This window comes from Dromaius novaehollandiae, chromosome 4 (genome assembly GCF_036370855.1).
Source record: "Dromaius novaehollandiae isolate bDroNov1 chromosome 4, bDroNov1.hap1, whole genome shotgun sequence".
NCBI lineage: Eukaryota > Metazoa > Chordata > Aves > Casuariiformes > Dromaiidae > Dromaius > Dromaius novaehollandiae.
The window spans coordinates 10,729,717-10,755,744 of NC_088101.1; the positions used below are offsets into that span (position 1 = coordinate 10,729,717).

Here is a 26,028-nt window from a genome sequence, read left to right on the forward strand (position 1 = left end):
GGGCTCAGCGCCCGGCCCGGCCCAGTCACCCTGCCTGCCACCTGCCTGCCGCGGACCGGCGCTCTGAGCCCAGCCGAGACCCGAGATTCTCAGCAGGAGGAGGCTGGGTGTGATTTGCTTCAGGATTTTTGTTTCATTGCAACCTTTTTACTCCTCTGCCTTTGGAAGCGGCTGGGTGGAGGTGGGGAGAGGCACCTCCCACCACCCCGGTCCCAGCTGCCCTCGGGGACGCGGTCAGTGCCAGGGAGTGAATTAGCAGAGCCGACTCTCCGCGCTGCGGGTGTGTGCGTGCGCGTTTTCCTTCGCGCGGTGGTTTCCCCCTCGCTTTGCCTCTCGCTTGCAGCCGGAGCCGAAGGAGAAGGCGGTGCGATTGGCTGCTGATTACACAGATCAGCCCCGAGAGCTGGGACTCACACTCACACTCACACTCACGCACGCACACCTCCCGCCCCCCCGCCCCACAAAACTCACCCGGGCTGCGCCTGCACCAGTCCGAGCGGGAGACGAGCATCCAGCCGCACGGGGAGCAGCACCTCCGCCTCTCGCCACAAAACAACCTGCGCGGGAAGGGAAATAAACTGCTCCGCTGCCAGCCCCGGGACGGACGGGCGGTTTGCGCGGGGGCGCTTTCCTCCCCACTTTTTTTCCCCCTTTTTTCCGAAGAGGAAACCCCATCTAGGACTTTCAGCGCGGCCCCATCTCCGCCCGCCGCCGCCGGGGGCTGCACCTCGCCGAAGCAAACTCCGCTGGGGGTCTCGGTCCCGCCTGTGCCTGCGGGCCGGGGCAGGGGGGCTCGGGGGGCTCGGGAGCCCGCCCGGCCGGGTCGGAGGGGGCAGGATGGTGGGGTCGGCCCGCTGGGTGCTGTGCCTGTGCCTGGGCTGGGGCTGCCTGTGCCTGGCGCTGGGGGACGCGCTGAAGGCTCGCTGGGTCGGGCCGAGGAGGAGAGCGGCGCCGGCAGGAGCGCGGGGCGGCCGGCCGAGAGCCGCGGCAGGTGACTACGGCTTGGAGCGGCGGCGGCCGGAGCGGCTGCAGCCGGGGGACAAGGTCTCGGAGCACATGCTGCGGCTCTACGACCAGTACAGCGGCAGCCGCGGCGGGCAGGCGGCGGCGGCGGCCCCCCGGCCGCGGGACCCCGCGGGGCTGCCCGCGCTGCACCTCCGGCAGGGCAACACGGTGCGCGGCTTCCGCCCGCTCGGAGCAGGTGAGTCCGCGGCGCCGCGCCGGGGGGAGGCCGAGGCGGCGGCGGGGGCAGCGGGGCAGTGGGTGCCCGGGCTCGGCCCGCGGCGGGGGCGCCGCGCGGGTTCGAGCCCGGTGCGAAGCCGGCGGAGCGGGGCACGGCCCAGGGCTGCCCGGCCCCGGGGCACGGCGGAGGGCGGCCCCGGCCCCGGCCCCGGCCCCGGGCGCTGCCCCGGCGGGGCTCGCAGAGCCGGCTCCGGGCGCGCCTCCGCTGTGAAGGGAAGGGCGCTCGCTCGGGAGACCTCGGCCGCTGCGCCGAGACCTCCCGAGCTGCCGAAGCAGCTCGCTTTCAGGTGAGACCGTGAAGGCAAATGAAACAGGCTTCGGTTCTGCCCGAGTCCAGATAAAGGTCCGTTTCGCACCTGTGTGAACGGCGCTAGTCCTGAGGGGCGAGCTGTCTCGCTGAATCCAGCATGTTTTAGCACCCGGGGAACTTGATGTGAGGAGGAAAAGGACAAGAAAAGTCATGTTTCCTCTAGCAACACTCGTGTAGTTTATGTTACAATGTTTACATTGTCTCACGTACTTTAATTACTGTCTTATCTATTCAACTCTGTATGCATTGCCCCTACGCTAAGATATGAGTGCCATATGAGGGAAACGAGCTAATTACTATATGCTCTCTGGAGTCTCCTTTTATCAGTGCTTTGCATGTGTAGCTTCTGTTGAAATCAAGGGGTGATTTGCATGTAATGGAGTAATAACATGATTTGGGGATCGTTTAGACTGCGTAGAGAGTGCTCATTTTCAAATGCTGGTTACAGTAGTGGTAGGTAGAGGAAATGGGAAAAGATCTGAGTTGAAGTACAGCTTGTGCAGGCTAACTAGTGTATTTCAGCGTATTTGGCAGTGGCACTCAGACCACTGTCACTCTGACTGGAGCTTTGATTATAGCCTGGCATGCACAGGTAGATTTGTGAAAAATTTAAAGTCTCTTTTCATAAAAGAGTATTTACAGGACGTGGGGTTAAGACTCTATATGGCAATGTTAGCACTGCTAATCGGTCTCAAAGCCACTGCAGTAAAGTTTTAGCCCATGAAATGAGGGGTGCTGGTAGCCGGGATGGCTGGGTGGAACACCTTGGACAGCTGAAATGCTCAGTTCTCCAAAGCACACGCGTGAGTACGGCCCCTAATCCTGGGGTCCCTCAGGGAACTGTATCCTGGGGCCACGCACTGAACATGGCAGGCGTGCTAGGCAGTATCCCGAAAGAACTGTGCCGTAGAAAAAAGGGAAGACCACCTCGTCTTAGTTCTGCATCCCCACAGACCGCTCTTGCTCCTGTGTCTATCTGACTACCGCAAGGACTAAGTGTAAATACCAGAACCCGAACATGACCATCACTGTAATACGAGTCCCAAATCTACAGCATCCCAATGAACTCGCTATTTGTACGACAACTGTTGTGCCACACGTAGCAGCCTGATTTGCCAGTCTCTTATTTTTCCTGACACTAATGGATTAACACAGCAGCTTTTTCACTGATAAGTGAGTTTTGTCTGGGAGTTTCAGAGAGCTACGCTGATTCTTTCCTCTCCCAGAAATCTAAATGAGAGCTGGGTGCCAAACTTTCCTTGGGTTTCTTTGGGAGTCACTACTTCTGATTCTTCAAAGGCAACAGTATCTATTATAGGATAGTGCTGCACAGAGATCAAATACCATGAATAACTGAATGGCTTTGGCATGTTAGATGCAGTCTACAAACACTGTCCATCCTGTGTTACTGCAAGTATTTCTGTCCAAGATGGAGGTTTTGGAGGCAGGAGCCTTGAATACATTGGTTTCAGAGGACGGAGAGCTGGGACTGCCCGGCTGCTGCTCCCACAATTCTTGTGTAGGAGTAGCTCTCTTGTCCTTCTAATGTGACTAGTCTTTTCTGTATTCAAGTCTAATATATATTGTTTTGTTCTGAAATAAACAGTGCTTTCACTGAAAAAAAGGAAAGGCATAATCTAAACTGAGCGATACTTGCTCCTTTAAGCATATCTGATTCAAGATATTTATTGTTCTAAACCTAGAAGGCCTTTGGTTGAAATCCCATCTCTGTGGTCTTTCTGATTATATTTATACTCTTAGTTGACGTTGGGTGGCAGCAGTCCTATAAACATACTATTCACTAATCCCTTTCCTCCTCCTCCAATACTTTCACAGTTCAAGTGCCAAAGCAATAAATTGGAAGTGGTTATAAGTTTTTTGACACTTTTATAAGTATTTATGCAAAATATTTAACCAGTTAGCTGTTGTCTTTCTCTCCCTATAGACTGCAGCAGCTCATATGTATGGTTATTGGTGGTGAAAAAGTGAATTTCCATAAAAACCTGAGATCAATTGTTCCCTGAGCAGGGTGAGAGGGGAGGGAATGAAAAGAAAGGTTTCTGACTTTCTCCTTGTGCCTGTCTGCTCTGCCCGATCTGCAATGGAAACAGCACATCCAAAGTATTTCCTTTTTGAGATAAGTTGTTTCCAAATTCTTTGCTTTGAATGCTGCAGCTCCTTGGTTGCAAATTCTGGCTTTCCACGGGCTCCTCCCTTACCCTTGATATGGCTATATTAATTAATTATGTTGCTGTTACTCCTTCAACAAATTATATAATCCTGAGCTACTAAACACTTTAGGAGACAGCTTTACATCTGAGATGAGCAGAACTTTCTTAAGAATCCACTAATTTCTCCCACTTCTGCAGCAAGATGCCATAAAGAAAATATCTAGTGATTTCATTTGCAGCTTAACAAATCAATTTAACTACAAACTTTCAGGGGAGAAGCTGTTTCTTTTCTGAAACACAACTCGAATATGGCTGACCAGAAAAGACAAGGCATATGGAAATGAGTGAAAGTCCATGCTTCTCCCCCTAAGGATTTCTGGCTCTTCTATAACTGATAGTGTGTACCACAAGGGAAAGTCCTTTCCTAGATTTCTCAATAAGCCCAGCAGAAAAATTTTCAGGACCCTATAAAGTTATGTTGCATAACAAAACCAAAAACCAGTAGGATTTGTTGAAATGGTTCTCTGTCTTTTAGCTGAAGGAAAGAAGAGGGGTCACCTATGGCAGCTGTAGTCTCATGATAAACAACCAAAAAATGATTAATGAAAACAAGCATCTTAACACCTGTTAAATGCAAGTTTTTCTTTCTGTGGCTCAGTCTTTGGAGGGGACAGGACAAGCACAGGGCCATACCTGGGCACATCTGAAGTTTCCCTCCTAGGCTGGCTTAAAATCTTTTGCACACCAGAGCTGACAAATCGGCTGGATTATTAGTGGTTTGTTGTTTGGGTTGGGGTTTTTGGCCTTTGCTTTTGATGATCATTCATGTGAGTCTATTAAGGCAAATTTGTTTTTCATTAATCTTGTAAAATTATCTTGAAACATAACTGTTTGGTTTGATTCACTCAGAATATTAACCTTTGATGCCCATCACAAAGCTGAAAAAATCCCCAAACCTGAAATCCCTCTCAAGTGTACTGAGGATATACATTGTTTATAGTATATCCAGTTATACCCCAGCACCATTTTCCTTTCTTGGCTTAACTGCTCTAATTTATTTTTACATATTCGAGTCAAAGGATGTTCAGCCTCTGATTTCTGTGGCAGCTGGTCAGGCTGCAAGTACAATGTTGTGGGATATTTGTGGGATGACACCAGCAGCCTTGGTCTTGCTTAGGCCAGGCTTTTCCGTGAGGTCTGCTTAAATAAAAATCCTCCAGTAGAGGATTTTTCTAGTCTTTGTCTGCAGGCACCACGACAACGAGTGATTTCCCATCCCATGTGACTCTAAAATGAAAGCTAGAAGGAGGACAGGCCAATACGTGAGTTATAGCTGAACATTTTCACACTTACAGAAAGCATAGCGTTAAACGGTGATCGAGCCTGTCCCTCAGCTTCTGCACGTGGATGTTCTTTTCTCCTGCTCTTTAGCAAAACCACTGGACAGCCAGACCTCCTGTCAGTATAAATCTGCTTCCCGCCAGTGCTTTCTGTGGAGGGCTGCTGCTCTGCAGCTTCTGAGGCACTGGACTTGGAGGAAAGATACAACCTGGAATAAGTAAAACAGAGACTGGAAAGATAAAAGCCCACAATGCAAGACTTTTAGTTTGCACATTAAAGTAGTTCTAAATCATAGCATCCCTAAAGGAACATGTCTTGCAAATGAGTCATTTAAAAAACTCAGGTTTAATTGGAGGGTCCCCTTAATGATGCTATAGTAAAACTATACAGTCAGAAATTGCTTTTAACTCTTTTTTTTATTGACTGAATTTCAATTAATTTTAGGTATTGCACCTGCCCCGGGCCCATTTTTGTGGTTTAAGAACTATGTTCTCCTCCTTTATAAAATGCTTTTCTTCCCTTTGTTGCAGTATGAAATGCCCACGCAGACAAGGGAAACCAAGTCCTGCACAGGGAAAGCAGCCGGTTGCTGACTGCCATCAGACTGAAAAACCAACAGGGGCAAAATTCTAGTTTCTTTCAGCTCTAGTAACATTAAGGGTCTTTAGTAAAAGTAGCTTTAAAACATTAAGGTTGAAGCAGGGGAGGGTGTGGTGTATATATTTTTTTGATATAACCCTGTAAATACAGTGCAAACAGCAGCATTGTGCTAGGTTTTTGGCAGAAGGAACTTGAAACGTGTTAAGTTTTGTTTTAGGCAGTTCAGGCCTGACTCTGCAAACTTTATTCTAAGGCAAAGAGACAGGACCTATAGGTTTGGCCTCTCAGGACCAGACCCAGCATTTGAATTTTCTGGCTTCTGTTACCGTGTCTCTCCCTGTGCTGTCACGCACACTGACAAACCGTGCTTGGAGTCCCCGGTCAGTCACAGTGTCTGCAGCACAAACTTCCCCTGTGCAGCGTTCTGCCCCCGAGGGGACAGGCAGTGTGCACAGCTTGGTTTTCATACGCCAGCCTACTTCGGGCAAGTAAAGTGGAATTAATCATGACCGTAAGGAGAAAGGTCAGCCTTCGGTGTTGCCCCTTCCCAGATTCGTGTACTGATGCTACCTGTCCTAATTCATTAGAGTATGCGAGCTCTGGGTTTGATACCATGTTTAATTTTCAAACCTGTTATGGTCTTTCTGCTTAAAATGTATGAAAAATAGACCATTTACCTGCTGTGCAGCATATTTATATGATGTGCAATGTACATATTCCTGTTTTTCGCAGCATAAAATCTGCATGTAAGTTAGACTGAGAGCATGCACCATCACTGCTTTTTAAAGTTCTTTGTTTAAGTTATTATAGCTTTAATCAGGGTGATGAGTTATTATTTTTGTATGTCAAGTTACTAGCTGCTATAACCTCAGCTGCTTTGCTGAAAGAATTAATAAAATCTATTTGGCACAAAGTTTTATGCTCTTCAAAATGAGAGGACAGGATTCTGGTTTTTTTGCTCTGTGAATACTCAAATTAGTAAGGGAGGAAGCAGCAATCAAGTAAGAGCAAAGATGAGAGCAAAGAAGAAACCTAGCTTCCAAATTTGTGTTCCCAGCCTGGAAGTCGTCCCTGTTTCCAGCTTTCAGTGAACTTTTGTAGCTGGGCTATGAACCCACAAAAACATGGTTTTACAACGGAAATACTGATACATTAACTGTGTACTGGCACAAGGGCACCACTTTAATATCTCATTTAAATGATGGCTAATGATGACTGTATAACTAAATAGCCCTCATTATTGCATCCTTTTTCACCCATGGGATAGATTTGGCAGTCCATAAAAATGTCAGTGCATCCTCTATAAAGGTAAACACACCACATGTTAGTGGACTTGCTCCAGCTTATTGATGCTTGGAAATGCCCCTCGTAACACGAATATGTTCACGCTGGCGATGTCAGTCTCCACAGACCTGCTGCTTTTTCCTAAAATACCTTTTTAATGCTAGTAAGAGCAACAGGCAATGCGAACAGCTGTGGGTTATTGTGGGAGGGTGAGGAAGCACAGGCGGTGCCTCTGAAGATTGAGCAGGTACAAGTACTTTGGTTCGAGTGCTGTGAGCTGCACTGCTTTCTGGTCTAAGCCACCAGTAACTGCAGGGGTAGCGGTGGTACTACTGCCTTGTGAGTGAGGGCACACCCTGAGGCAGTGTCAGAGTGATGACCACCTGCATGACAGAGCAAGGTATTTCTGCTTGAGGCCTGAAAACTCTGTATCTCCCCCCACCCCCCTTGGTGAGCTCTGTCAGCCCCTCTAGCAGAGACTGGGGAAGTGGCCCTGGCCCACTACGAGCTTTGCCGTGGTGTCGGTTGTCTGGGCTTTGTTCAAGAAAGGGAAGAGGGCACAGGTGAATTATGACTTGCATATGACAGTCATACGGGCTGAGGAGACCAGCTCAGTCTGTAGCCTACTCATCGGGCTGCGTTTTCTTCCTTGTTACATGCTGCATGAATACAAGAAATGAGATGTTCTTCTTGTGAAGCACGTTTCTGCTCCAGCCCACAGCTGCCATTTAAAAGCTCCACACAGTGTACGCAGGCAATGCTAAAAGTGCACTGATGCCCATCTTGCCTACTGCAATTCGAAAGAGCTCTGTGCTGCAGAGTTTGGTTTTCAGAACTCCTCAGCAGGCTGGCTGTGCAAACACGTGGTGATTCCTCTAAGGAGACAAGAGATTGCTAATAAAATCTGGCCTCAGAATATCTAGAAGCTACCAGTGTATTCCTTGCATATAGTTCTGTTCCTTGCACATATTTTTCCTTTAGTTTTTTTCCTCTGAAATCTTCTCCTTATGCGCTTTGTTGCTGAGAAGTCTTCTGCGCTTCCTGTTTTGTACTGCAAGAACGAAGCCGAGTTAACAGAACTCCCTTTAAGTAAGTAAGGGCTGAAAGACTGGCTCAATTGCAAGTGCTCTGATGGAAATCCACTGCATGCAGAGTTGGGAGGGATAAAAAATGAGCCAGGGAAGTTACTGCTATTCAATCAGTAATACTGAGCTGCCACTGCATTGCATTGTACACTGGTGTGAGTGAGTGCGAGGTTACCACTTAAAATGCTCAGAGACATAAAACAGAACTTTTCCAGGCACTAAGGTTGTGTCGTTGTGCCCTTCCCTCCCCCGGCTCCCCTTGCCCCCTGCGATTTTGCCCCAACTGTTGCCTGCAGTGCAGGGACACCCAGGGCTCTTAAGTTTTTCCCACGACTGCCTTATCCCAAGAGCTGGCCGAGGCAGAAGGGGACTTTCTGTCCAGCATCACTCTGAGCTGTCCCACTTCAGCATCAAATACTTCAAAGAGCATGTGTGTGTCTGCCACTGAGCATTTTACACCTTGGCAACTAGCACAAAGAAAGCTGCTACAAATGTTTGATGTTTCAACATTTTGTTAGGTACTGAAAACAGAAAAAGCTATTATGATGCCACAATTTTCTATGGCTTGTTTTTTGTTTTTTGGGTTTTTTTTTTGTTTTTTGTTTTTGCCCTTTAACGTGCAAAGTGATTATTTGTCTGGCAATTAAAAAAAAAGAAAAAAAAAAGAAAGAGAGCTGTGTTGCAAGTAGATTTTGTCATATGTAAGATCTTAAAGCTCTTTTTATAGTGGGCAAACTGACTGGAGTCCTAAGCTGGACTTAGTCTGGCTTCTATTCCTGCTCTCTCAGCTGGCTACTAAGCAATTGTAGAAGGACTTTGCTCTGTAGTTTGCCCCCCTCCTCCCTTCCATTTAAAATTGAGGTATCAGTAACATCCTAGGAAATATTTTCTAATCAACATTTGCAAGGTACTAGAGTTGCTAAACCCCTAGCTGGGTTTGCTTTGGGTTTTTGTTTGTTTGGGGTTCTTTGGGTTTGGTGAGGGCGGGGATCGATCAATCTATATAAGCAATTATAAAGACTAATACCTCAGCTCACATCAGTCAGTGTAGCTTTACTGGTGTCATTAGAGGGAGCTGGATGAGGCTCATGGAAAGCTTCCTACTTTGCAATATAATTCTATTAGATGCTACTCAATACCTCCTTCGATAATAGTTGAATTTATGCTATTGTGGGATCTTCAAGAGCCTGTGTGCTCTGGGTTTGAGGCTGAAGTTTCTGAAGTTTCATTGTGAAACTGAATTTTCCTGAGGAGAGGCTGCATTTGCAGGTGTTTTACAGCTGATTCTTCCCTTAGATATCTGTCATTTTTAAGGGTAATGACTAGCCTGGGGCATGGGCATTTAAGTTCACTGCTCACATCTAAGAGTCAGTTATCACTGTCACACGAAGGATGGAATTGACACAGTGTTCCTAAGCTGTGACAGAAACCTAAGTCACACAGTTGTGTTGTTCTGAGCCGGGTCCCAGCAAATCCACAGAACATCTGTGCTGGCTGCTAATAACTGCTTTCAGGATGACATGCATTTTGCAAATTGAATTATCTGAAAACTTTTCTGAGCTATTTGTGCATGGCGGTCTTTCAGTAAGAAAATAGCTCCACCTACTGCTAGGACTTAGCTTTTGGTGTAGTTAAATACTAGGAGTGGCTTCTCGGGTTTTGCTTTTAATCAGAAGTATATATTCCTTCTGTGCCTGCTTCACACCAGCTAGAGTTTCTTTATAAACAAAAGCAGCTTGTTTTGTGTTCCACTACAATATGTCATTTTAGAACAGGCAGTATTTGTTAAATGGAATTCTTATTAAAAGTTAAAATCAAAACTTGTGATTCAACATACAACAGTGATACAAAAAATAACTTCAAAAGCAGACACGCATGAGACATCATAAATTCTGGTTCTTAAGACTGATGTACTTAGTGCTTTGCCAAATTATATATAAACCTTATTATATTAGTGATTACAAACCAAGCAGAGATCAGGTGTTCATGTGTGCTTACTACAAATGTAATAAGTAGCTGTTTTGGGGCTTCATGAATTAAAAGTAGGATTGAACCCATGGAAAATCTGGTTTCCCAGTAATAAGAAATAGGTAGAAATTGGATGGATTTGGTATGTTAATTTTCAGCTATTGGAAACTTACCTATGAGAACCGATGTGATCCACTATCAGACTAGGCTGAGTGTTTAAACAAGGCTGTCTTGCCTAGATGATTTGGTCTTTTCTTTTTCCCCCTATTTGGGTGAAAAGTGTGTGATGATTTTTCCCTACTTCCATGAAGCAATGCATGTGATATACCGGGGAGGGGGGTTCTGTCTTTCTAGTGAACTGATTCCTGCTTTTTTAAAATATATTTTGTTCTTCAAAATATAAGTTTAAAAAAGAGGCCATCTGGGGTTTTGGGATGGGGCTGGGGAGGAAGAGGAAGAATATGGTCATTTGATGGGCACATTTCAATGGCGTTAGCAGATGCAATATTGCTGATCAGAGCCTGGAAGCCCAGAATGTCACCCAGAACATAAAACTGTCAAAATTTCTGAAAGATCAGTACTGGAAACGATTTGTTTTCACTTGCTTGGGCAGAGGACTTAGTGGAAGTGGGGGAGTCTGTTCTTCCCTACTCCACAGGCATGTCTGCACTTGTCATTCCTTGGAACAAAAAAAAAAGGGGGGGGGGAGGACAAAATTCTCAAAATCTTGCAAAACTCTGTAAACTCGAACCTCTCTTCACCCTCTGGAAAGGGTTTTGGCGTGCCACGACGTCAAAGAAGCATTTAACTTAATGCTCCCTTGTTTTCCTAATGTGTTCGGTTGTTTCCAGCCCTTTTGGGGGCTGTAGAACATATTTTTGTTTTACTATATTTGACTTTTCCATACAGCCTGGTTTTACAGCTCTCAATAGCACCTTAACATTTGCATCTATATTTCTCCCATTCTGAAGGACAGACATAATCACAGTCCAACCAGGAAATTTTAAAACAAAAGTTAAGCCTCACCCCCCCAAGCCTTTCTGTTGCACCCTACAGGGGCTTAAAGTAGTCAGCCACACATTTTTCACAGGTGAGGCCTGTGTTAGGATTGTGTCTTTGGGTTTGTGCAGGATACCTGTGGTTAGGCTGACTTCTCTAATTTCACAGCTGTGGAAATCCCACTTTCCACCACCTCCCGCCTAATTGATACAGTAACATCCTGACCCGGAAGAAGTTTTTTCCTTGGCTTGTTTTCTTCTGCACAGAGGCAAGTGGGTGCGTTTTGACCCCTTCCACCCCTTGGCATACCCCTCCCTCCCTGAAACATTTAGTTTTAATACTTTATTTTGGTTATCAAGGTTGCTGTAGTACTGTCCATCTATCTCCAGCTACACTGGTAAATATTTTGTGTGGCAGCTCTGACTGTCGTGAAAATCAATGAAACTTCCTAGGTGGAATGACTAAATTTACCTGATGTAACTGAAGCAGCCCAGGGCCTGTTTATTCTAGAGGCAAACATGTTATGATCAGTATCTGACATGGCCAAAAGGCTGTCAGACAAGCTTGTGTGTCTTTAGCTCGTTACGAACGGTGAGTTGTCTGTCTCTCTCCAGAACTGACATCCAAGCCTTAAAAACGATTAAGGTAATTCTTGCCCGGTATTTCTCTACCCTGTGTCTTCAGAAGCAGGCCACGTTTCTTCTTTGTGGGCAATATTGTTGTTAGTAAGTTATACTTGCTACTGTGCCCAACTCTAGCCCTGTGGTTGTGAAGGGCTCTGGTCAATGAACACTCAGCTGCGCACTTGAAGGTTACCCTGCCCATTCGAAGGGCCAATAACTTGGTCTTATTCTCATGGGGACATGGTTAGTATTGAGTGGAAGCATCCTTTGTACCTCAGTTTGTAACTCAGGATTTAAGCTGGTCTTTTGGTTTAGCTTTTCAAATACTCAGTACTTTGTGTTTGCTTACCCATTCCGCATCTTGATATATGTAGGCAGCTGTAATGAGTGTTACATATTTGGGTCCCTCTTTAAGAGTCTCTTTGACAACTTAGAAGTTGTAAGAACTTAGAGGAAATAAATGCACCCATGCCCCTAAAGTCCCTGTCTTGTAGATGGAGCCCAGATGATCACAGAGGAGCAGGGTGGAAGTTTTAAAGGAACTAGTTAGCCTTTTTTTGCATTGAACGGCTTGACAGTCACTCAAATGACTGACCCGAGAGTATATTTTTAAGCCTGTGGCAACATCAAGTATCATGCCCCATTTGAATCCAGGCTTTTCCGCAGCCACTAGTGGTGAAGTGAATCTTTTCTTTATAACTCTAGCTGTGGCTCATCAGTATAATGGACGTTTACAAACAATCCAATGCCTAATGAAGCTAATGCAAGCCTTTCTCAAACTTCAGCTGAGTCTGGGTCTGGGCTGAGGTGTGAGTCAGTGCTGTCGATGTCTTGTTTGTCTTGGACAAAGACAGACAATTCTTTAGGCAGGGCATGGCAGGGCAACCATGGTCACCTAAAATTCATTTTGGAGGTGGAGGGGGGGAAAATGTTTTTTTTTTAAAAAAAAAAAAAAAAAAAAAAAAAGAGAGAGAGAGAGAGAAAAAGAGCAAAACCTTACTTTGGTATCGCTCAAGTTTGCGGATGATGTGTACAGTCTTTAATGCATCTCTTACCAAGCTGTGTTTCTGTGACCAAGTTTGTTTGCTGAATTCAGAGGAGCAGTGGTAAATGCATGAGTATTTCTGGATGGAGATATGTATTGCAAGGGAAACAGAGAGAAAGTACGTGATTTAAAATCACCAGTTGGCTGACTGGGTCATCAGTCTGAATAGAGGCCTAAATCTGTTCCCAGAATACTGCACGCAAATTTCACCTGAACTTAATGGATAACCTAGAAAGCAACACATCTAGTCCTTCTGGACTAGATGTCCCTAACACTTGGAATTGCCCATATTCTTATGTAAATATTTATTCTTCTAGGGAGCCCTGGAAACCACGAGCTGTATGTTTTTAACTTGACCTCACTCACCAAGTCTGAAAATATCTTGTCAGCTTCAGTGTATTATTATATTGGTGATCTGCTGAATGCTAGTTGGAACTGTTCCCGATCCAGAGACTGTTCTCATCACAGGCACAGGAAACCTGAAATTCAGATTCATCTTTCAGTTTGGACCTTTCCTTCTGTTGGTAACCAGACTCGGAGTCTGGGACAATTCTTAACAAATGTCTCTACTGCTTACCGGGATGTCCTTTCCTGGCAGTGGAAGGATATCACTCAGGTCCTGCATGAGGCAAAACAAAACAATGACCTTCTGATCAGTGTCAAAATGGATTTGAGTAGCCATCACCCCTGGAAAAAGGCACCTTCTCGCTATGAACCCTACATTCTGGTATATGCCAATGATTCTGCTATTTCAGAGCCGGAGAGTGTTGTCTCTAGTTTGCAAGGGCACCGTAATCCCCTGGTGAGGATTTTTCCCAGGAGAGAAAACCATGTAAAGAGCAGCCTCAGCAAGCGGCGTCGGAAACGCTCCACAAATGTCCTGTTGCCATTGCAGAATAATGAGCTTCCAGGAGCCGAGTACCAGTACAATGAGGATGAGAGATGGGAAGACAGAAAACCCTACAAAACCCTCCAGCCACGGCTGACAGAGAGGGCAAAGGGTAAGAAAAAGCAGAGGAAGAGTCATCACCAGAAGAGCCAGACTCTCCAGTTCGATGAACAAACCTTGAAGAAGGCAAGGAGAAAGCAGTGGAATGAGCCAAGGTACTGTGCCCGGCGCTATCTCAAGGTGGATTTTGCAGATATTGGCTGGAGCGAGTGGATTATTTCCCCTAAATCCTTTGATGCCTATTACTGCTCAGGAGAATGCCAGTTCCCAATTCCAAAGGTACTGTGTTTATTGATTCTTTTACACTGTCTGTTACTGTCCCACCACTATAGAGCAGGAATACTCACATAGGCTTTATAAACTATGCATTTTTTTCCAGTACCAGTAAAATCATGCTCGTCTCCTATCCTGTATTAGGATAAAGTATAAATAAGTGATATCTTCATGTCTTGTGCTACAAGGAATAGTGGTTAAAAGAGTTAGTATGAAGACAGGCTTGCAATGATAATGAAAAAAATACTACATAGGAATATTTTTTGTCCAGAAACCAAATAGCTACAAAACACTTACTGAATAGTGCTAATGATGTGTGAGCTTATTAACCTGTTTAACAAACATAATATAGGACAGACCCAGGAAATTGCTTATTAGACAGTAGTAGTTATGCCAGGAAGTCTCTGCTGGCAGACTAGGAGTGGAATCAGTCAGGATAGCACACTCTAGGGTAAATATGTGCCTCGTAAGGCATTAATGGTACAGTGAAAGAGCGAGTCTGTGGAGCTGTAGGAGTGGTTGTGATGCTGTAAATGTAAGGAAAAGAGCTGAGTGAATCACATGTAAAACACCTGCTAAAGAAGAGTTTGGTATCCGCACAAGGCCATTCTAAGCTGTAAATACAAACATAGCAGATCCACAGGCAATGGATCCTGGCAAATTGACTCCCAAATACCCTCTGGTTTTGATGAGATTCTGCCATGTGAGTAGCAAGAAAGGCTTTGTTATCCTGGCCCCATGACTTAGGTGGATGTACTTGGCTCCTTAAAATCATATGCCCAATCTTATTACTAGTGGCATGCTTCCCCCTGGCACCTACCAAAACCTGAAAATGGGATGCAGTATTTATTGGCCTAAAAAATAATCCCTACAGGAAATTCCAGTAAAGGTAGGGCTTTTGGTCTCACTGTAACCTTATATTCAAAAGTCTTTATTTCTGACCTAATGAAGCCTTAGCAAATTTCCAAAATTTATGTGGAATTTCAGTGACTTCAGGACTCAAGTGAGTCCTCTGAAAATGACAGGTGGAGGACTGTACCAAAGGTGATGGAGGCCAAAGAGGGCCAGCTGAAGAAGGCAGGTCTCTCTATTTGAAGGGGATGACTTACCTGACTACCTCAGACAGCAATGGGGGGCTTTCATGTTTCTGACCAAAGGAGAAAAGAAAAGAAAACAGGAAGAGATACAGTCATTACCTTTGAACAAATTGTACTGTGCCTTTTACTTTATTGTTCATGGGAACCATGCTCTGTCACACCAGTAACTGGTTGGAAATTTTAAAAGCACTGGACCTGGACTTTTTTCATTCTAACTTTAAGGACATGAAAAACCATACAAATGCCCTCTGCATTCCTCTGCTTAATACTGGGTCAGCATTTCCAGTTGCAGCTTTGTTTAGAACAGCTTCATCCCAATGATAAAAAGTGTTGCTCTGAGAGACCAGTCTTGGCTCAGAAGAAAATGGTATGTCATACCAGCACAGTCTGGATATTTTAATTCAAAGGAGTGACAAGAATAAAGTTTCTTTATTCCAGCTGACCCTGGCCCCTAAAATATGCTTCACTTAAAATGAGCAGGCTACTCTGGGCTACCATCAATAGAAAGAAAACAGAGTGAAATATGCCTTGGACAAGCAGTGATTCTCTTGGAGGTCGGTTTCAGTCAAGTTCCTATGCGTTTGTGATAACTTAGTGAAAAAATGTGTAGCAGCTTCTCAGAAAGGCTTGAAGGTGTCTCAGTGTAAGCCCAAAAGCATTTAGGCACCTATTTCCTAAGATTATCAGCTCCAGCTCTTTCAGCGCTCAAAAAAGTAAATGATAGTTGAGGTGCTTAGTAACACCCAGGATCTCGCATTTGCTAGAGCATAACCACTCCATCCCAGTCATTTGACATGTTTTTTAATATTTGGCAGACATGCAAAATAGATATTTACTTACCGAGACTAAAATGGCTTTCAGAAAAGCTCTCTCTTAATAGTCAGTATACATCATGTATTTTGAGTAAACCCATGCCTGATGCAAAGTGAGTGGGAAGAATTCCCTTTGCCTTCAGAAAGGTATAGATCAAATCTAAAAATGCTTGATAATGTGCATCCGCTAGAGCAAACAAGGCTTTCTCCAAGGTCACTTTGAATGTAGTCATTTTAGAAGCACTTGTTACTGGTCTCTGCCTACTCCTTCTGAAATCCTGCCAGAGCTGGTGGGAAATTCCTAATTTGAGGCAAAAAACAAGTCTCTCTTAAGGAGTCGAGATCAGGCTTTGAGAATATGGATTCTCTAGTAGCAAAAAGAGGGAAGTATCTGCAGAGAGACGCACAAAACCCCAGAAACCAAAAGCACAGTAATAATAAAGAGGCAATGTAATAATAAGGTTCATTTTCCTTACCTAGGGCCTTTGTTAGTACCTGCACCTGGAAAATCCCTGATGTACTCCAGAACCTCAGGGCTTAATTTCCACAGTAGTTTCAAACCTCTGGAAATAAACACAATGAGCTATACAAATGCTCCTGCAAGTAGAACACCCTGAGATCAGTTGAGTACCAGTGGTTCTAAAGAGGCGAAATGAAGTTTAATTGAAAGTTAACGTTTTGTTTGACACTCTGAGGCATGACAGGGAGGTACTTACAGTGCACACAGCTGAAGGATAGGTAACAGGTATTTTGCTTGGGTGAAAAATGAGTTCCAGCTTTATCTGTGAGTTGTCCATCTTTAGCTAATTCCCCAAAGGAATGATAGTCTGCATAAAAACATTTTCTAACTTACAGAGCCAAATTTATTTCTGCCAAAAGCAGGTTGTGCTTTGCTGCAAATAATAGCATAGGCCTCTGATATGTCATGTTTTAACTTCATCCACCCAAGTAAGTAGACTTGCAGTATTGGCTACTACTGTCACTGTAACTGAACCTAGCAGTCCCAAGGGAGTTCTCTCCCTTCTCTTCCTCCTCCTCCTCCTCCTCCTCTTCACCCCTCCACTCTCCTTCTGAGATAGGCGTGTACAACACAATCAGTGGTCCCTGCTCTGGAAGAGCTTACAGTAGAAAAAGGTGAGAAATAAAAAGGGGAGATGAGTGGGCAAATAAAGCACAAAACTTAAGTAACTTCTCTGAGATGAATCAAAAGGTCTGATTGCCATGAATTAAGCCTATAGCCCAAGTCTACCAGTGCCTTAACCAGGACACCAGTTTTCTTCCAGGAACTCCTGCTAAAAGACCTGATCCTGCCTTTCTGTGCAAAACTGCCTAGACTTGGTTGGGTGAGGAATACAGAAGCAGAGTGTTATAGTTATTTAGACATTGTGAAGCTGAATACTTGCTGCCATGTGCTACAGAGAGAACTAGCTTGTTATGAGAGCAGTTAGTCGAAACCCTGTCATGAGTCTAGTTCCCTGAAAGCGACTGGTAAATTTCTGTTCATGCTGGAATTCTGGCAACTGTGTCTTTTGTGCACTTTTTTAATCTTGTAAAAAAAAAAAAAAATCACCTTGTTTTTCCAGTGAAAATGAAAAACTAAGTATATGTAAAGATGAAACAAGCATCTTTCAGAGCCATATGTTATTCTTGAGCCATACATAATATCTGGTGCAACTAATAGGACTGCATTTGCAAAATGATACTATAACCATCAGGCAATAACAAACTAATCTGTGCCTGTGGGTATATAATGTTCCCTTGCTGAGGGTGAGCTCCTAAAGTTGACAACCTGTTGGATAATTAAGAACAGATGTGCCTCTTCCCCCTCCCTCTCCACCTCCAAATTTTCTGGCCCTACCCTTTCCCTGATTTCAATTAGCTGGTTTGACTGCTGTCAACCCCACATGTGCTGGGCTTGCAGAACACCACAGAGCGTACAGGCCAGGCAGACCTTTTCCCACGTCAGGAATGAAAGCTCATAACTGACATCATTTGCCCCACTCCTAATACATCTCTAATGAAATTCAACAGGGTAGCAAGTCTCCCAAGGATGCATGCAGCTTAGCAGGTGCAGCCCTAGCCACAGCTGGACTCATTCACAGATTTGGCAGTTTGGAGTCAGTTTTTCCCTCCCACTGCTCCTCCTGGCCTCCCCTCCCCTCCCTCCTCTCCTCTTAATAGAAAAGCCTGCTTTTCATTAGCATGTGCTGGACAGAGCATATGCAACCTTGAGGCAAAGATGACCTAACTCCCCCCTACTTATGCAGGGCATAATGCCAGTTCAGTACTCCAGGGTGAGTTTTGGTTTTCTGAAAAGGACTCAGCTTTAGGCTTTACTCTGGTCCCAGTTAAATTCCCCATTGGCAGAAGCAGAGTTATGCCAAGGCTAGTTATCTTCAAAATTGCACCTTTAAAGGCCAGGAGCACTGTATTCATGACAAACTTAAAGTCAGTACAGAGGATGTTCTGTATCAAAAGATACTCATATAGAATAGATGCATTTCTTGCTGAGCTCATGTATAATAGAATGACAGAGGGTATCTGGGCTATTTTCCCTGATATCACAAGGTCTATGAACAATATTTGAGATCAGTTCTGTACATAAAAGCATACCTGCTTCTGAACAACACCCTGGGATATAATGCAGCTCAGGGCCCAGCCCAAAGAGGGAACTCAAGGAAGAGTTTAAAACTCCACCCAGTCAGATTGACTGATTAGCTGTATCAAAACCTCAGCCATTACAGAATGGCATGGTGCCATAAACCAGTGAATCGCTGGTCTCCTCTTCAGTACAGTATAATTATGTTTGGTAATTTCAAACTTGACCAGCAGAAAAGGAAAAAAGAATGTGCACTCTTTAGGAAACTGTACCAGTGGTACAGATTCCATATTTGAAGATAAATGAAGGGTTTCCAATGAGACCTTAATCTGACATATTCTGAAACCTTTTTTGAATTCCAGTTCCCCTGGCAATGGGGATACATGTCAATCTCATTTAGACTGTTTTAACCTTTTGGCATCTGATCAGAAGGCTTAGAAGACCTAACTTCTTGCCCCTGATGACTTTTGTGGAGCCTGCTGCACTGGAATGGAGTAAGGGAATGAGCCTGCATGCCACCTGAGCTTTCACATCCTTTTGCAAGCAGAATTTATACAAAAATTTGAATTGTGTACAAATCTAACAAACTCTTAAAAATCCTTATAAACTACTGCTGAGTAATATAGGTGTTCTTGAATTAAAAACAAACAAATAAAAGTGTCTTTCTTGAGATCTGCGAGCTAGATTGACAGGAATGCCTTTGTAACCATGCCAGCTAACGTAGAGCCTTCAAGAGGATGGTGCAACAAGCTTTGCATTTGTGTTTCAAACAGAACATCACCAGGAACTTCTATCACATTCATCTGATAAGATAGTAAACTTGAACAGTAATGGGCAAAAAAATCAGGTAGAACTCCTGTGCTTAAAAATGGAGCTGGATCCCAAATATACTTAAGAAGATTCTCACTCTCTTGAAGGATAAGCAGAAGCTAGGGATAGGCACTGTTTGTTCCTCAGCCTCTCTGCATGCAAGAGAGGTTCCTTATCAGAAGGAGGAAAACCGTTCAGATTATGTTTAACACATACGTAAAGAATAGCTGCATGCACCCAAGTGAATCCTTTCCAAATGTGTGTCAAATGGTTCCTGTTCTCGCTTGAGACTAGTTCTGACAGCATGATATAGAAAAAGTCCATTTAGATTCATTTCTGTTGGAAATTACAGAACATCTGTCTCTGTAAGAAAGAAGAAAAATGCAATTGGCATTAGTTGGGAGCTATGTCATCTTAAGCAGGGACAGGTTAGACATCCATGTGTATTGCCAGCAGAACTGGAAGCAGATACTTAAAAATGTACTAATATGCTACACAAATGATATAATGAGCCAGAATCTTACAGTTATTCCTGTGCTTTTTGCATGCAAGGTTGTTAGGACTTGCAAATCAGGTGGTTAGATATCTAATCCTCATCACTGATTTTTTTGAGAAGCAAATTCTCTCTCATACCAGCAAAACCGCAGATTGCAAATTTGGCCCAAATGATCCTGTTCCATATATTTCTTAGTGGCATCTGACTGAGCATATCTAACCACGTTCTTCCCAGGGTCTTTGTGTAAGTGGAGCTCTAAAATGCATTGTTAAAATTTCTCTCTTGTGAAAAAAAGTCTTAGACTAAGAAGTATGTTTTGTGCAGTCCTCATGCTCACCTACCATAGCTACTACAGATATTTGGTTCTGGAAGGGTTTGGAGGTTCAGAGGTAAAATGTAATATATTCATTTTTCAATTGTCTGACTAGTCAGATTTGCTTTTTACTTATAACAAACCCAAATGTGTTCCCATTTATGTGAATATAAAGCTAGGAAACCCTGTCCTTTGCAGCAAAATGTCACTATAATATGAGGTACGACTGACTTGGGATTTGGGGGCTCTGTTATTCAGTAATGTCACTGATGATGTATGTTACAGCTGAAAGGTGCATTTAATCATCGTGTAGCCAAATTCACAGTAGAACAGTTTGAGCTATTTGGCAGGGAAGAATAAGGAAACCAACAAAACCTTGCAAGACAGCAAACTGGCACAATTAACGCGATGGTGTAAAGTACTGCCATTCTCTCCTCTGTGCACACCTTATCCACTTTTGTTTTTCCTGATGCGCCCACATTCCATCAGACTAACTTCCCAGCATACAGGCTGTATTTATTTAGCTCCCCTAATGAATCGGCCTACTAGTGTGAGGTTTACTGTCTCACTCCTGCTGTACGAGTTTTATGACTAAATTGCAGCCTGCATATAACCGAGTTCACATGGGAAGAGACTTCCTTGACCTACAGGTACGGCCTTGTTTCAAGGCCTGCTGCCTGGGCGTTTTCCTAGAAAGGCACGTCCCACGGAGAGCCAGAGGCTGCCTTGTCCCCATGAACGTTATGGAGCAACAGTGACATCCAGTGGCCGTCAGAGCCTGCTGCTGGCTTAGGCACATATGATGGCAACTGGAAATGGTCCTGAGTGAAAGACACTCTCTACAGCTAGACAGCCATTTGGCCTCCACAGGGCCCTTCTTCAAGAAACTAAGTTTTGTTCCAAAGCAATGTAGAGGACATGGGTCCGTTTTGGCATGGGTGCATTTTCATTTTCTGCTTTATCTTTCTCTTGCAGGCCTTGAAGCCCTCAAACCATGCCACCATCCAGAGTATAGTGAGAGCGGTTGGGGTTGTCCCGGGCATTCCCGAGCCTTGCTGTGTTCCTGACAAAATGTCTTCTCTTAGCATCTTATTCTTTGATGAAAATAAGAATGTGGTTCTTAAGGTCTACCCCAACATGACAGTGGAGTCCTGTGCATGCAGATAACATCTCAGCGGACCCCTTTGAAATGCTGAGGTGATCGATTACTATTTTGTTATTGTTTTTCATGATTTCTACTTTTTGTTTGCACTGCCAAAGCATTTTATCCTGAAAAAGGAAAATAAACAAATCCGAATAAGAGGATCGAATGGATTCTGAATAGAGATTCCAAGGAAGGGCAATATGAAAATTCATCTTTGGATTTGACCAAGAGGTAAGTCTTGGTGATGGGGACTGACTGTTTCTGTTGAAAAACAGAGATGAAAGAGAAATTTACAGAAGACTCTTCAAAATTTTAGAGACTGTCAGAAGGACGCATTGATCTATTTTTGTACAAGATTTTGGAAACAACAGCAGCTGTTAATTCTTGTCTCCATTCTTCTAGTGACTAATGGGGATGGAGGTTAGAAATATATTATTCATTTTAAAGCTAAGCTTTCTGCTTTAGGTTACTGAACAGAGCGCAGCAAGTAAGAAAAAAAAACAAACAAATCTGACATTCTAAGAGCCTTAGATAATCCAACTTAGATATATATTTCCTCAGTATGACATGTCACTGACTGTGTATGTGTATTCATTTTCATTAACATATTCCTTGTAATTCAGCTTTTTAGATCTCAGTTGCCTCAGTTTGAAGAACAAAAAACCATTACTGCTGCATTTGAAATTGTAGTATATCAAAAGCAAAGACTTTTCTTTCATGCCACTTTGAAACTGAGTGGGCTAAGGGTATGAAAGTATCATACTTGGTGAAGCAGCTGAGTGAATTGTTCATAAGAAATATTCTGTAAAATATTTGCAAATAATCTATGCACAAATTATGGTAGTTGATTCCTGACATGAAATTATTTGGTGCAAAATTCTTGATCTGTAAACTTTCACTATAATTAATTGAAACTGTCTCTGGTTGGTGAGTTTTAACTGGTTACATTAATCTGATGTAGCATGTTTTTTTTTCTTAGCTTGGTTCACTTCTGCTCTTAAAATGAAGTTTGTTGTAGCTATGCTGTCAATTTAAGAATTCTTACCAGCAAGTTTTGCACAAAAAAGAATATAAAATATGCTTTCAATTAATGTATCCATCAGCATATTCATTTGAGAAACTACTAGCAGAAAAAAAAGTCTAATGGATCATATACATAACTGCAAAGAGCTCATTCTGTTATCTGATGAATATTCACAGAAATACTTAAAAACCCCAGTTCCATTTCCACCAACATAATCTATAGAGAATGATGTTTTTTTAAAGTGTCTCTGGCTGGCAAGAACAATGTTTAGATTGCAGTAAGAGTCAATACTGAACAACCTTTTCCATAAGCTACCTACAAACCTTTATGAAATGGTGTCCTTAAGTAGCAGATACACATTGAGAATAAATTAACTCCCAGGCATCATGAGGGTTAGATTCTCTATTTTGGAGGTAGCAATTCCTTAGTATTTTGAAGGTGATGATAATATTCCTATGTAAAGGCTATCTTGCAGGTTCATCGCTGTTTGAGGCTATTTCAAACATTCAGTCATTGATTTTTGTATTTGGTCACTGGTGCTATCGTGTTTACCAACCTGAATAATGTGCATGTTTGTGAGAGGTGTAGGCTTGGAACATAATGACCTATGAATCCTTTCAGCAATTACTTTTTATCTGCACAAAGACCAAGTTGAAGCTGACAGGAATTTCACTTTAAAAAAGAACCACAGATTAGGCCCAGATGCAAGTTAGGCTGCAGTCCTTACCTTATTCTGCTTGAATAGTATACCCCTGCAGTCAGATTCCCAAAGAGTGTGACTTGATACCTTTCTATGGGCTCCAGTGAAGTCATGATAATTATTAGCACAGCTAGCAGACCTGACTGCTGTATGTTAGGATTCCAAGAGCTCTGCAGCAGAATATTGCCTTAAAGGATCTGTGTCATGGAACTGTAGGAGAAAAGTCTCTCTTTCCAGACAACAGCTGTCATCTTCAGCATATAGGAGCAGAACTGCCATCAAAACAAAATAGTAAAGTTCGAAGTTGTGTACACTTGATCGACTTCTATATGCAGGAGAAAAGTTAGATATTCTATGTGCAAATCAGACTTAAAAACTGGAGGAAAAATACTCTGCTTTTCTTCTGACTGAAATGAAAGATGGTTGCAGACAACAAAGAGCTGTTCACTGCCCAGGACTGAGAAGACTGCTGTGCTGCTGTGTGTCTTGGTAATGAAAAGCAGCCTGTCTCTGTGGGGCTGAGCTGTGTGAGCTCGTGTCGTGACTTTACAGACAGTCCAAAGCTGAAGTACCCCAGGCTGCCGGGTGTTGTAGGGCTCGCCTTGTAACTTCTCACCGTCAGCCCACTCCTTAGCCTGGTGTCACTGGGACACTCGGAGGTTGCTGCAGGCTAAGCTGGAGGCCAGCCTGGATGATGAGTGGGCAGCAGACCCTGCAAGTAAAAGTAGGTGCTGGTTTCTGATAGTTGTCTTTTGTAATAGTTGTAAAGATAAATACATATCTTATACAATTAAGTGTGACAATGGCTGCTAGTAGAAAAACATGCAAACTCAAACAACAAACCTAACCAAATCTAATCTTCACTTTGTAGAGAACTTGTCACAAAACAGAATTCATACATCTTTAGAAGGCAACCTTGACTACATGGCAACACTTCCAATTTCTTTCTTCAAGGTGAAGTGGCTGGCGTTGAGTAACACTTTCTCGCCAAAATCACTTCCTTTACAATATTTTTGATGTTCAGTACAAGGCTAAATGCTCTTGAGGTAGACACCCCTTGTCCTCAGTAGAAGGGTGGGAGCTGCTCAGCATTACTTCATTCAGGGCTGCATTTCTCCCCAGATTGCCTTGTGTTAGGACCACAACAGATTCCCTTTATAGAGCAGCAAAAGACGACATCCTCCCAAATGCAGCGTGGAACAGAAAGTACCTGGCAACTTTCAAACTGCCCACAGGAGGCTGGAGAGTCACCACACTGCAATAACTGCTCCCTAGGAGAAGGGCAGCCCGTCTCCAGGAAACTGGCCGGGGCACCCAGCTCCCCACAGGCAAGGGGACGCAGGCCCTTGCATCCTGCGTCCTGGCAGGGAGTTGGAGCTGCTGGGCCCTTGGGCAGAAGGTCAGGACTGCACCCTGCCCCGGTCAGTCTGCGCATGGTGCCTGGTGCAAACAGTGGAATGGGGCCCTCAGAGGAAAATACGGAGATCAGATGAGCCCTGGCCCACCCCTTGGGTGGAAGCGGAGTCACCCAGAGTAGAATAGGGTTCTCAGCAGTCAGGCTTCACAGCTTTTGCGCTCCAAAATGGAAGTGCTACTAAATGCAGATGCTTTATTGGCACGGCAGTCCGAGACAACAGTGGTCCGAGTTGCTCTTTGGAACCGAAGCTGAGCTCAAGGCTACTGGAGATCCTTTCCAGTGTTGTTAGAAGGCAGTCTGGAAATGGCTTTAAAAGCATCACCTGAAAAGGAACATGAATGTGTTATGCTTGGTTCTCACCAGGGTACGTCCAGGCTTTGTCATTAACCTTGGCATGTACCAATAGGTACAATCCTCCAGGTAAAATGTGATCTGCTTCTTCCAGCTAAACACTCTGAGCGCTCTCTTCAGTTAACCATGTATGTGAGACATTGTATGCACAAGACTTGTTTTGCATTTGTATTTCTAAGTGAAGTTTTCTAAATAAAGCCGTGTCTATCATCAGTAATGTATATCACATAGACAATGATCTCTGTATATAACTGTGTATTAGTAAGGATTTCAAAATAATTTACAACTAATGTTACTAATCACCATTTTAGTCCTAAGTAAGTGTCTGGGACTTTTCCCTCTTATCCTGTATTTTGGCAATACTATTGATTGATAAATGGCTCTGCTTTCCATCTAATTATATAGTATTTAATGCCAGTGCATTATTTCTGCAGTTGACTCAAAAGATGGCTAGGAGAATGGCTTGAGCTATGGAAACTCTCCCTTTGGATAGGCTGTCCTGAAGGATGCAGCACCAGCCTTGCTCTGCCAAGGACTCCTCTGGGAGCATAGTCCCCAGTGAGTAGCAGTCGATGAGCCCACCACTGCAGAAAGGTCTTGAAAATCCCACTCTTTAAGGCTGAATGGGGAATCTCCTAGTAAGTGTGCATAATATGGGGTGCAAAATAAAATGTATTTATCCTGCAATGTGATACCTTGACCCAGGAGAACTGTCAATTAGAACAAATGATGCTGTTCCTCTGAACAGAGTTACAAAGGCAGGCTCCATGTTTTTCATTTATCTGGGACCCTGAACTCAAGAGGAGCTGAGCACCTTTCACGAGGTGCCAAGCACCTCTGGGGTTTCCAGTCACTGTGTGCCACTCCAGGATTGGCTCAAAGGCTTTGAATGTGCATCTCTGAGGAGATGCTTGATAGTTTGCGGGAGACTGACATGTTGTTAAGCAACTCATTTCTCTTTGTAAAAAACGCCTTTGTAAATGATTTCTGTTTAGAGGTTAATGCCTGTACAGACAATGTCAGTTTAAAAAAATTAAAATTACCAAAAAAAAGAGAAGATATTTTGTATATGGAAAGAAACCTTTACAGATGCTTTTAATTTATTTTATATCTGTTGCTATCTGTCCTTTTAATATTTTCCTCTTTTTCTCAATGTTCTTAAGACAATACAATTTTCACTAGGACTGCAGAGATGAAATGCTAGGATCGTAGTCAAGTTCGCAAGGACAGGTTGCAGCAACACTGTGAAGGGCATGTTTCACTACTGATGTATAAGCTTGCCTGATTTGTATTTGTTTCCCTTCAATAATAGGAAACTTTCACTACAAACTCTGGAAAAAAATTAAAATAAAATCACTTTTTACAAGAAAAATCA

At 43.7% G+C, this 26,028-nt stretch overlaps 1 protein-coding gene across 1 annotated transcript; it reads left to right on the forward strand.

Annotated features, from left to right (window-relative positions):
• On the forward strand, positions 1-26,028 carry BMP3 (bone morphogenetic protein 3). The gene is made up of 3 exons (XM_026103369.2): positions 1-1,201; positions 12,986-13,896; positions 20,993-26,028. Exons 1-3 carry the CDS (start codon positions 838-840, stop codon positions 21,182-21,184), a joined length of 1,467 nt encoding a protein of 488 aa, XP_025959154.2. The 5' UTR covers positions 1-837; the 3' UTR covers positions 21,185-26,028.

Coding starts and splice junctions, on each gene's coding strand:
- BMP3 (XM_026103369.2), top strand. CDS start 838: ATGGTGGGGTCGGCCCGCTGGGTGCTGTGCCTGTGCCTGGGCTGGGGC. Junction 1,202..12,985: donor CTTCCGCCCGCTCGGAGCAG/GTGAGTCCGCGG, acceptor TTATTCTTCTAG/GGAGCCCTGGAAACCACGAG. Junction 13,897..20,992: donor GCCAGTTCCCAATTCCAAAG/GTACTGTGTTTA, acceptor TTTCTCTTGCAG/GCCTTGAAGCCCTCAAACCA.